Source organism: Crinia signifera, chromosome 1 (assembly GCF_055691185.1).
Source record: "Crinia signifera chromosome 1, ASM5569118v1, whole genome shotgun sequence".
Taxonomy (NCBI): domain Eukaryota; kingdom Metazoa; phylum Chordata; class Amphibia; order Anura; family Myobatrachidae; genus Crinia; species Crinia signifera.
The window spans coordinates 253,432,212-253,444,733 of record NC_139217.1 but is presented as its reverse complement, the minus strand read 5'-3'; the positions used below and the strand labels follow the sequence as shown (position 1 = coordinate 253,444,733).

At 46.3% G+C, this 12,522-nt stretch overlaps 1 protein-coding gene across 2 annotated transcripts in view; it reads left to right on the top strand.

The window, feature by feature from the left end:
* Positions 1 to 1,081: 1,081 nt before the first annotated feature.
* YJEFN3 (YjeF N-terminal domain containing 3) overlaps positions 1,082 to 12,522 on the top strand; it is a 166,226-nt gene continuing 154,785 nt past the window's right edge. The window contains exon 1 of one of the 2 annotated variants that reach the window (XM_083180208.1): positions 1,082 to 1,237. In XM_083180208.1, coding sequence (XP_083036334.1) covers positions 1,179 to 1,237 — 59 coding nt within the window. In that variant the 5' untranslated portion in view covers positions 1,082 to 1,178. The remainder of the gene's footprint in view (positions 1,238 to 12,522) is intronic. The other variant, XM_083180211.1, reaches the window with a different exon arrangement.

Sequence of the window (12,522 nt, the reverse complement as noted above, 5' to 3'; positions counted from 1 at the left end):
AGACAGCACCCAATTATAGACAGTGGCAGCACCCAATAATAGGGTTGACTAGATAGCACCCAATTATATGGCAGAGAGTGGAAGCACCCAATTATAGGGAAGACAGTGGCAGCTCCCAATTTTATGGCAGACAGTGACAGCACTCAATTATAGAGCAGACAGGTAGCACACATTTATAGGGCAGACAAGCTGCAGCCCTTTAATATGATAGACAGGGCACCCTGTACTGATATAACAGAGCAGACAGGTCATCCTGGAGTAAGACAACACACACAGCAAGGACTCACCCAGCGCCACAACCAACAGACAGACAGAGGTCCATCTCCGACACTCTCCTACGCTGGAGTGAAGATGCCGCCAATTGGAGGGGACTTATACAAAAGCCACAAGAATCGGACAGGATCCTAGAGCGAGGCAAAATGGGAATGATGACATATTGTCTCAATCTGGGATCCGAGTCTGTCAGGAAAGCCTGAGCCGGACTCGGATCCATTTTCAAAATGCCAATCAGAATCCGTTTGCCAGACTAGCAAGCATCATCATTATCAATGTATGTGAACTTGATCCATGCAACCAACAAATACCATGTGAATGCATCTTTGCATTTGTGCAACCACTGCTTGCTGCGTTGTAAAACCCCTGTCCTGCCTATCCAGGTGTAAGTGGCAGACTCATGCACAACTACATAGGTGAATATGCATAGCATACTCTTCTGTGCATGCACAAAACAGAATGACATCATTTTGTACATACAACCTGATACAAATGTCAGTCTGTATCAGGTGCTATATTCATATATTTATTAGTGTTATTTAAACTATGACTGCTTTCCGATATATGCTTACCATACTGATGTAATTCTTGAACTTTTTTCTTAGGATTCACCTCTAGATATAAAACAAATTTTACTATACAGTTTGTCATGTTCCAGCTTAAGGCATATACATATTATTATTACCTGTGACATTTAGTGGTTAAACAAACCAAAGTGTTTAAGGTTTGCTTTGGAAGGGGTTAAATGATCATGAGCAGTGGGTACCTGCAAGTGAGATCCAATCCGGTGGAATTCTGACATTGCTGCTAGCTGCTCACTGGCTGATTTGTCTCCCTGTATCAGAGACTCTCAGCTGTGTACAGCTAGACACAGACACTCTCTGAGGTAGCCACAAGACAGGAAAATGAGCAACTCAGGGCTTGAAAACAAGGATGGAAAAGAAGAAGCTCTGAGGTATATCAGGTAAGATTATTTGTCAGCTTTCACCGTAATAAACCATTGTGCATGAATAAATTCCATTCAGCTGCTAGGAGCTAACAGACAGGGTGTGGGTATATACTGTACACTCTGTTATACATTTTTGTAAAGGGTTTTTCCTTCTACATAACTAAGCCACAATCAGAGTGAGATAATCGCTTATGTTTAGATCTATTCTGTAGATTTTTCACAGAAATGATTTATACATGCTGAAAATAATAGCTTTAATTGGTGTATATAAATAGATGTTTCCACTGTTGGCAGATGACATCATGACTTGTCATTATTACACTGAGCTGTGTTGAAAAGAACAATAGCACAGTTACTCTACATGTGTTACAGAAATGAATGAGCTTTGCATTTGGCAATATCACATTGTTAGCATCTGGGAAGAGCTGGCGTTTACAGGGTTATTTATTACCCACATGGTAAAGTTTTACCTAAAAAGGTCTAAGCTGAAATGTAACTTGTAAACGAACACCGTTCATTAGCTGTGGTAATTGGTGGGGCATGTCCTGTATAATAGACAAGTGGTTAACTAAAAATTCCCAAAAAATATCTGTGCTTGAAGTATGCTTTATTACTTAATTTCTATCTGATTAAAACATGTATGCTTCCTTGCATTGCAAGAGCATAACTATGGTGTACCCTAAATTTCGGATGCAGTTACAATCCCGGCGGTCGGGATCCCGGCGTTCAGAATCCCGACGCCGGAATCCCGACCGCCAAAATGCCGTCACTTTCTCACTCCTGGGGTGTCCACGACACCCCTGGAGGGAGAATAAATTAGTGTGCCGAGCGTAGCGAGGCACCGGGCCCGCTGCGTGGCGAGCGCAGCGAGCCCGCAAGGGGGGGCATTCCACGTCCCCCCCTTGTCGGCATTTCGGCTGTCGGGATTCCGGCGTCGGGATTCTGAACGCCGGGATCCCGACCGCCGGGATTCAATACTGAATCCCTAAATTTAGCTGATGCTTTCTGTATCCTTTTCAATAGTGTTGGAACTCTGTAGCAATGCCTGTTATCGCACCTGCATCCTCTCTACATTCAAAATAACTCTATATGTGTGTGTGTGTGTATGTGTGTATATATATATATGTATATATATATATATATATATATATATATATATATATATATACACTGTATATTCACACTAAACTCCGGTGTATACCTCAGGAATACTATCCCCGGGATGAGACACCCCCACATACAAGACTTAAGTTCTATCAAAGCCGGCACTCAGAGAAGGGGCGTAACTAGAACTTTGCGGGCCCCATAGAAAATCTTAAAAGGGCCCCCCCCACCAGAGATGTAACAGGGAACATATTGAGATCTTAGTACACACAATGTATGAAATAGTGTGTGTTGGTGGGAGGCAGAGCACATATTGTGAGGATGCATAATGTGTTGTGTTTGTGTTTTTTTTTTGGGGGGGGGGGGGGGGTTGTCACAGTGGACAAACACTGGGGATTGGGGAGGTGTGACAGTACTTGCCCTGCGCAGTGTATGGGGGAATGGGTCAGAGGACATATTGGGGGGTGATTGTCAGTGCTTACCCTGCAGTTTACATTGGGGGGTGGTGGATTCAGAACTCATTAGATGAGGAGGGTCACAAAAGAAAAGTTTGAGTGCTCAACTTGCATAGTTTGTACGGTGGGGGGGGGGGAGAGAAGTACTTACCCTGCATCTTATGCAGTGGTCCTGGTGGTGGGCTGGGGTTCTGGCAGCCGGCATGGTGACGCAACAGATCAAGGCAGGCAGGCACAGGAGTGCAGGCATAGCAGCAGGTGGAGAATCATAGTCTGGCTTTTCCGTTAAACACGTATCTCCGCTCTGGGCCTGGCCAGCTCTCCACCTTCCTTCCCATCGTTGGAGGAGGAGAGAGAGAGAGAGAGTGGGTTAGGCTAGGACCTCCCTGCTGCAGCACTGGCAAATGTTAGGCTGCTAAGTGCATCTTGGACTGTGCACTGGCGATACCGCACCACTCAGCCTGGGGAAGTCGCACTGGAAGTGCTGGTTTTGGTTTGCTGACAGCCCTTCAGAAAGAACCCTGTGGATTTTGGCATTGGTCTGCACTTAAAGTGAATCCACCACCTTTTTTGGTTCACTTTCAACTCACTAGGTACCTGTAACATAAATTGTTACCTTGATTTTATTCTATTGGTTGGAGACAATAACACTATGTTTCTGGAAGAAACACCCCTGATGAAGTTTTGATCAAGATGAAACGTGACAACAGGGGAGAGAGAGAGAGTGACAACAGGGACATACAAGTGGGAGAGAGAAAGGCAGCAGGGTAAGATTACTTTACCTTACACTGTGATGCAGTGCGGAGGAGACTGTGTTCAGAAGCAGCAGTGTGGAGGAGGCTGTGGTCAGCAGCAGCAGTGGTGTGCAGGAGGCCGTGGATGACTGAAGCGGTGGTGCAGAGGAGGTTGTGATCTGCATCAGTGCGGAGGAGGCCGTGGTCGGGACAGAGAGAGTGACAGCAGGGACCGAGAGAGGGACATAGTGACAGGGTGAAGGAGGGCAAGGAGAGGGACGTCAGGGACACAGGGAGAGGGACAGAGCCAGAGAGTGACATCAATGACAGAGAGTGATGACAGAGAGATTGACAACAGGGTGGCAGCAGGGACCGAGAGAGAGTGATGACGGGGACAGAGGGAGTAACAACAGAGACCGACATAGTGACAACAGGGACAGCGAGTGGCAGCAGGGACTGGAACAGACAGTGGGACAACAGGGACATTGGGATAGAAAGTGACAGCAGGGACATACAGGTGGGAGAGAGAAAGTCCGCAGTGCAAGATTACCTTACCTTAGGCTGTGATCAGCGATGCAGAGGGTTTGGCTGGGTTCAGCTGTGGTGGTACAGAGTAGGATGTGGTCAACGGCTAGGCAGAGGAGGTTGTGATCATCATCAGTGGTGCAGAGAATGCTGTGGTCAGCGGTATGCAGAAAGCTGTGGTTTGGACAGAGGGATAGAGGACATGGGGTGAGAGAGGGGAAGCAGGGTGAGTTATAAATTCTTCCAGCACCGCAGCCAGCATGAAAAAGTTTAACTTTTATTATTATTATTATTATTATTATTATTATTATCATTATCATCTTTTATTTATATGGTGCCAAAAGGGTTCCGCAGCACCTATCAAAATATAAATGGGCAACAACAAAACAATGACTTAAAGTACAAGGCAATTAAGGACAGATACATGGAAAGTAAATGCATCTGGTGACAGATATATATCTCTTTAATTACTCCTTACCTCTATGAGGTGTGAAGTACCGCCAGGGACCACTAGACGCCACTCAATGGACAAGTTTCAGGTATACTCATCTGTTTTAGTTTTGCTGGATATGGAGAAAGGTAATTCACCCATCTAAGCAATTGTTCCATGGGTGGACAAGTTTCCATAGCAGGACTCTATGGAATACCGGCAAAGATGCGGGAGCATGCATCTGCGATTACCGCTCATCGCTGCCCCGTACACATTGGGTGGCTTTTGAGCTGAAAGCAGCTGAAACGACAAAACTGAGCTGCTTTCAGCTCAAAATCGCCCAGGGTGTATTGAACTTGAGGGTGAGAGTTTGTGGGATAAAAACTATCACAGCTCAAAGTGAAAGTACAGTGCAAAAGCTGTCATTATATATATATATATATATATATATATATATATATATATATTGTTATCCACACTGTTCATGGGGCCTAATTCCGACCTGATCACAGAGAACATTTTAATTGCAAATGGACAAAACCACATGCACTGCAGGTGGGGCAGATGTAACATGTACAGAGAGTTAGATTTGGGTGAGTTATTTTGTTTCCGCCCAGGGTAAGTGCTGCCGGCTTTCCAGTTATGAGTTTGTGGCCTTAAAGTACATAATAAGGAATTATATTGATTTTGAGTTAATAGTACTTATGTAAAAAATAAATGATGGTAAAGTAATGCAGGTAATTATACAAGGAAGGTGCTAGACCCTAGCATTTATTGATAGCTATAGTTTTTTTATGCAATAAGTACACTCTGCACATTAGCAAACAATGTTACTTCATATAAAAGAGAATAGAGTTATACATATATTGGAATTCATCCACCTTTCCATACATTTTTTTCACTACTTCCAATTTTCCTATTTCCGATGCTTTAGATCTGTGCAAGTGTAGAAACCCTTCTTTTCATGTGGAGATCTGGGGCGGCAATGTTGTTCAGTACCTCAGATCTCCACAATGCTTGGCATCTGACGGTGGCAACTGGCAGCATTTCAGAATATGGGGATCTGTCTGCCTTGTTTTCTGGGTGTGCTGTAGGCAGTGGCTGAATCATCAGACTCAGCTTCACTGGCTTCAGCAGCGTGATTTCACCTGACATCCTGAGTAATCGGAGAATGCAGCAGCGGAACACAGAAGCTGGCAGTGGATATGTTTTAACTTACAATGCCTCCTGCTGCTTTTCCATATTTTGCACATATAGATGCAGTGTAATTAGGGTGCACCTCTGAATCAGCTCCTAAGGCTGTAGTTAACAATGAAGGTTGGACTTTATTTATCACTGCTTCATTTAGCAATGCTTCTGTCTGTTCCACTGGTATTCATCAATACCTTCCCAGTATTCATCAGTGGTATATTCTGACCAGTGGCGGTTTTTACCTATGGGCTGCAGCACCCCCAGGTAAAATCCGCCACTGTGAGACTGCACTGGCTTCACTGTGACTGTCAGAAGCTTCTTATTGGAAGTCCAACCTGCCAGTCACCCAAAGCAGTCCCATTATGAGGTGTTCCCTCCCTCTGAGATGCGCCTATGGGCTGCTGTGGCGACAGCCCATAAAAACAGGTTCTGCGCATGCGCAGTACCGAGGACGATACTGTGCATGCGCCGGGACCGTGAACATTCTTATATGGACTGCTGCCAAAGCAGCCCACAGAGGATGGGACCAGTACATGCGCAGTACCGAAGAAGCTACTGTGCCCGTGACGGGGGTCAGGACCGGCAACAGGCACCAGCGGCAGCCAGCGGGCACTAGAGGTGGGGTCCATCAGCAGAGGTGGGGGGTGTATGTGGCATTGCAGCAGCCCCCCTTCTCCACAGAGGTAAGAGCCACCACTGATCCTGACCCACAGTGACCTCTTTGCAGTTTCTGCCAACCTTCCTGAGGGGTCCTGAGGACCAAACTTGGTCCTCCTGATCCTATGCTGTACACATTTTCCTGGTCCCCTAACTATGCCAGGTAAGGATTCACTTTAACTGTACATATCAGTGAAGTGTAGAAAGGCCAGAGAAATCTGTGTATTGTGGCTGCACATGTAGACCTCTCTTCTTTCACCTGTCCCATTTAGACACTAAAGTGCTTGAAAATTTCCTATATATCCTTACTATTTGCGCTAAACGGTTTGGGACAGGAGATTTCTTTTTTCGCTTGAACTCCCCAGTGTCTAGATCACTGTATACACACTTTGACATCTGTGGTAAGCAATTTGTGCTAAGCCCAAAAAAAAAAAAACCAGGTTACTTTAAAAAGTCTCTCGCTATCACTCATTCTGTACACACACTGTGATTTGTAGTCACTTGCTAAGCAATCTGATTAGATTTTAACTGCATGCACATAAGATCTGCGCAGGCAATAGCGATGCACGAGACCAGCCATCGCCATTGGGGTGTACACACAGAGAGATCATTTACAAAATAGAAAAAAATCGCAATGTGTGTATGCCCCAATAAGGAGTATACACACTTGGGGAAATTGACTAAAATGTGTATTCTACATTACATGTTATGTTGCTATGGGCAACCAATCAGATCCTGTCTACTATCTAGAGGGTGCTAAATAAATAGGAAGTAGATTCTGATTGGTTACCTATAGCAATATCACATGTGAAGTAGAATACACAGCTTAGTACATTTCCCCCACTGTGTCATATGAGCTACTGATTTATATAGTCAAAATTGGAAGAAAACTTAGCACATGTGGCACTGTGTGCCTAAAGCTTGCAATGCCGATGCGAGTCATAGAGGGCTCTGCCTCAAAAGAAAAAATAGACTGTGCAGGTCAAATTTGACTACATTGTGTCCAATCGAGTGGTCTAGTATAGCCAAAATCACATGTTGTAGAAACAACTCCCTACATGTATCCCTTTAATTGCAACATTACACAAGCACTCATGGGGTAACTAGAATATTGTAGGCCCCATAGCAAAATCTTGGAAGGGCAAGGGCTCCCCATGAGAAAAAAAACCTGCCTACACTTGAAGATAAAAACTATACTCAGCACTGCAGACTCAACCCATCAGCACCACCACACTGTGGTAGAGAGAATTTTTTTTCCGGCTGAAGGAGAGAGAGCGAGAGAGAGAGAGGTGCTGGGCGGTACATAGGGAGTAAAGATATACAGGGCAGTAGGGGGAGGATAGGGAGATGTGGGGAGGGGATAGTGTGATGCAAGGTGGTAGGGAGATGATAGATAGATGCAAGGTGGAAGGAAGTGAGGAAAGATAGATACAGGGTGGGGATAGTGAGATGCAGGGTGGCAGGGCGGGGATAGTGAGATGCAGGGTGGCAGGGAGGGGATAGTGAGATGCAGGGTGGCAGGGAGGGGATAGTGAGATGCAGGGAGGGGATAGTGAGATGCAGGGTGGCAGGAAATGGATAGTGAGATGCAGGGTGGCAGGGAGGGGATAGTGAGACGCAGGGTAGCAGGGAGGGGAAAGTGAAATGCAGGGTGGTATGGAGTGGGAGAGAGACACTGTACGGTAGGATAGTGATAGATAGATGCAGGGTGAAAGAGAAGGGGGTAGAGAGATGCAAAACACATGGTTTGAGCTCCCTGTACAACCTGCAGTATTGTGCTGTGCCTGCAGTATTGTGCTGTGCCTGGCAAAGAACCCCCATGATCATGAGGAAGCCCTGGGAGGAGGAAAATCAATGAAAAACCAAGAGGAGGGGGAGATCAGCCTGCACCTGGCACTGCACAGCACTCTCACCTTCTGTGTAGCAGGACTCACCCAGAGGCGTAACTAATATTGTGACGCCCCCCCGCCAAAAAAATTACCTTACCCCTCGGCATGCCGCCGCCGCCGGCCCCGTATTCAGTCCGGCACCGCAGATAGCCTCCGGGCTCCGTCTCCTGCAGTAATGAAAAATGACACGACAAAATGGCTGCCACCGTACAGCAGACAGTTTTTTTAGGGATGTTAGAGGAGGCGGCGGCCTCCTCTAGCATCCTTAAAAACTGTCTGCTATTAGGGGGCAGCCATTGCTATTAGGGGGCAGCCATTTTGTCGTGTCATTTTTCATTACTGCAGGAGACGGAGCCCGGAGGCTATCTGCGGTGCCGGCGGCATGCCGAGGGGTAAGGGGGGGTCTGACCAGAGTGCCCGGGCACCGGGGGAGCCCCGCTGGCGCTTGCTCCCCCAAGCAGCCACGGTGGCTGCCCTACGGTAGCTACGCATCTGGACTCACCCTCCATCTTTTTGTGTCTGCCCCTTATCCAACCACCATGAGCAGAACCATGTGAAGGATCTAGCTGGCAGGAGGGAAGTCCTTTACTAGGGCAGGGGCAGGGCTTCTGTGGACGGTTCATCGCTGCCTCTTCCTGGAGTTTCCGTGCTGCACAAAATAGAGTATGACAGGGGGGAACGCAGGCAGAAATGATCCTGACAGATTCACATACAGATGCATCTCTGATACAAGCCGGCTGTGAGCCCAGCATATTACTTACACGGAGATGAAGGAGGGAGGACGGAGCCGGAGCCACTTCATGTGCAGACTCCGAAGTCCGTAAGCTAGCAGCGGTGCCGACAGTGCGCAGCTGACGGACGCATATTGAGTATGCTTGTACAGTCCAACAGCTGCTCACCGCCGCAGCTCAACTGCTGCTAACTTTTGGAGTATGCACATGCAGGGGCTTGAGCTCCTACCTCCGTGCAATAAGTAACATGCCAGATGATGATCCCAACTATAGAGGGTGCAGTGGGTTCCCGGGTTCCCTTGCCCCCCCCCCCCAACCTGCTGTGCCCCATAGCAACTGCACAGCCTGCACTCTCTATAGTTATGTCACTGCAAGCACTGTACCCATATAGACACTGTTGCAAACATTATCAAGCGTTATAGAATTAGATAGATTCAGTTACACCTAGTAGCTAACAACAGGCTCCTGCCTGACATTTTTCAAACCCAGCCTGTACCATGGCAGGTAGGAGCTGATTGGCTGGCTGCTTATCACTGTCCATTTTATCACTTTTTGAAGCTTGGCACATTTGAAGCTTGACACCCTATTACATCTCACAGCAAAAAAATGCACCAAATTGCACATGTCAAATGTGCAATTTTCTTGTGAAACGCGCACATGTAATAGGGTGCGAATTTTTACACATGAAATCGCATCTGATTTCTGACGATTTTTAGTCACGAAAAGAAAAAATTATGTGTGTGTATATGTATATATATATATATATATATATATATATATATATATATATATATATGAGAAAAGGGGGGTTTCAGAGGGCGCTAGAGTGACAAAACGGTTATAGTAATGCATGCAGCTAGAATCCACCTTAATTCACTAAGGTGGATTCTAGCTGCATGCACACTCCCTCAGAACACTATTATTTGTGTGGGTCTCATTCCGCTGAGCCTAACATCTTTATTTGCTGGAGAGAATTCAAGCTCTTTTGCTACTTTCGGACATTGCCAGTTTGGTTATCAAATTTGAAATTCTGAAATTCTGTCTAGACTCGGATTTACATAGCTTTGTCTATTGTTGAATTTCTTCTGACGAAGTTGCCCCTGATGAAGTCATGTGAATGACGAAACGCGTTGGGATTTCCACCATCAACCCATCAGAGTTGTGCATTCTTATGATTTATATTTTACATTGATCCACCTGAAACTGAAACTGTGTATCTGTACATTTATATGTATATTTGTTACACCCGATTAGGGTTTTTATGCAAAAGTTATTCGTTGAACTTGTTGTATTAAATACAATTTTTTTGGTACTCTTTACCTAGCACGGCGCCCACAATTTTGATCGTGGGCATCGCAGGTAAAAAAATCGTGGGCATTGAATGCACTAAAAATCGGGTGCGACGCGACCGACGCGATGCCCGCGATTTCCCATAGGGAACAATGTTAAATGTCTCAATTGACCCGATTTTCATGTTCAATGCCTCAATTGACCCGATTTTTCCATAGGAAACAATGTTAAATGGCCCACAGAGGCCAAATAGCCACCCTGAAGTGTGAAATGGCCCCCACAATTGTTAACGCCACCCCACTATCAACGTCAACCCGAAGTGTGGCGAGCGCAGCGAGCCCGCGAGGGGCGGCGGTACGCGTCCTATGACCTTTTCATACCCCCACTATCCACTTCGGCGTGGAGTTGAGAATAGAATAGTGTGGCGAGCGCAGCGAGCCACCGAGCCCGAAGCGTGGCGAGGGGACGCGGATACCTTTGCAGGTAAACGCGTCCCTTCGCGGGCTTCACAGGTATCCGTGTTCCCTCGCGGGGCTCGCTGCGCTCGCCACGCTTCGGGCTCGGTGGCTCGCTGCGCTCGCCACACTATTCTGTTCTCAACTTCACGCCGACGTGGATAGTGGGGGTATGAAAAGGTCGTAGGACGCGCTCGCCACGCTTCGGGTTCACGATGATCGTGGGGTGGCGTTAACAATTGTGGGGGCCATTTCACACTTCAGGGTGCCTATTTGGCCTCTGTGGGCCATTTAACATTGTTTCCTATGGAAAAATCGGGTCAATTGAGGCATTGAACAGGAAAATCGGGTCAATTGAGACATTTAACATTGTTCCCTATGGGAAATTGCGGGCATCGCGTCGGTCGCGTCGCACCAGATTTTTTAGTGCATTCAATGCCCGCGATGGCCGCGATGGGCGCCGTGCTAAGTAAAGAGTACCATTTTTTACTATAATCGTTTTGTCACTCTAGCGCCCTCTGAAACCCCCTTTTCTCTCATTTCTATTTTCTGGATCCTACCTAACAGAGGATCCTTCAGAGGTGCTGCTTCCTTGAACTTTGAGCGCAGAGAGGGGACCCCTGTATATATAATTTTTTGACATGTGGGGTTTTCAGTAACAAGTATTTGCGAATTTGTGTAATCCTTTTAAAAGGAATATTGCATGGGGTCCCCCCTCCCGAGCATAAAATTGAGCTGGTCCTGGTTTCCTAAACAAAGGGGAAAAAAATCATTGGTTTCCCCCATATTTGAGAAACCAGCCCCGGGCTCTTGGACCGGTCATGGTTTCAAAAATATAAGGAACAAAAAACGATAGCTGCCCTGTATTTTGAGACCAGCACTGGCCTTGGGACACTTTTGACACAAGGTCACGTGACCAAAACATGATGAGCATGGCTGGTCAGCCCTAGATGGGATACCTGGGAGAGTGGGAACCTATCCAATAAAGTTCCTCACCCCACCCCAGGCTTCACCCATCCAGGGCAGAAGCCTGGGGCTGTCCCCAGTGTCCTTAGGCAGTTGACGCTAGGCTGATAAAATAAGTGTATACATTAGAATAAAAAGCTGGGATTTGCCGAACCACAAGTTCCAGAATGTAGGACATTAATGGGCCCCCTTAGACTTGTAAAAAGCATGTTAAAATAAAAACACACCTAGATTAGTACAACTTTATTGAGTAAATTGTACACCAATCAATTCACACATACATTATTCTTCCTTGTTCCCGCAAAGCTGGTCCTCTGGTGCATATCACCCCACACTAACAGCGGAGCGAGCCGGTTCTCGTGCCCAGGGAAAACGCTCAGCCCTTACTGGCTGAAAGTGTCTCCATGGATTTTTTTAGACAGGTGAAAACATGTGAATTTTAAAGCAATTTGCATTTTTTTTTTACGGACGTGTAATGGTTAGCATTACTGCCTCACAGTGCTGAGGTCATGGGTTTTATTCCCACCATGGCACTAACTTTGAGGAGTTTGTATATTCTCCCTGTGTTTGAGTGGGTTTACTCTGGGCACTCCGTTTTCCTCCCACAATCAAAAAATATACTGGTAGGTTAATTGGCTTCCAACAAAAAATTAACCCTAGAATGCCTGCGTGTGCGTATATGTGACACCCACGCTAAAGGGGCTCATTCGTCCAGGGGGTTGGTAGACAATGAAAGAATGCAGGCTTGAGAGCGCAGATGCAATTGAACAGGAGTGATTTTATTCTTCACTTTCTAACAATAAGAAATATTACGACCTCTGGTGAACCAATCTCTGTACCCACCAGGTCAATGGTACAAGATACGGGAATAAA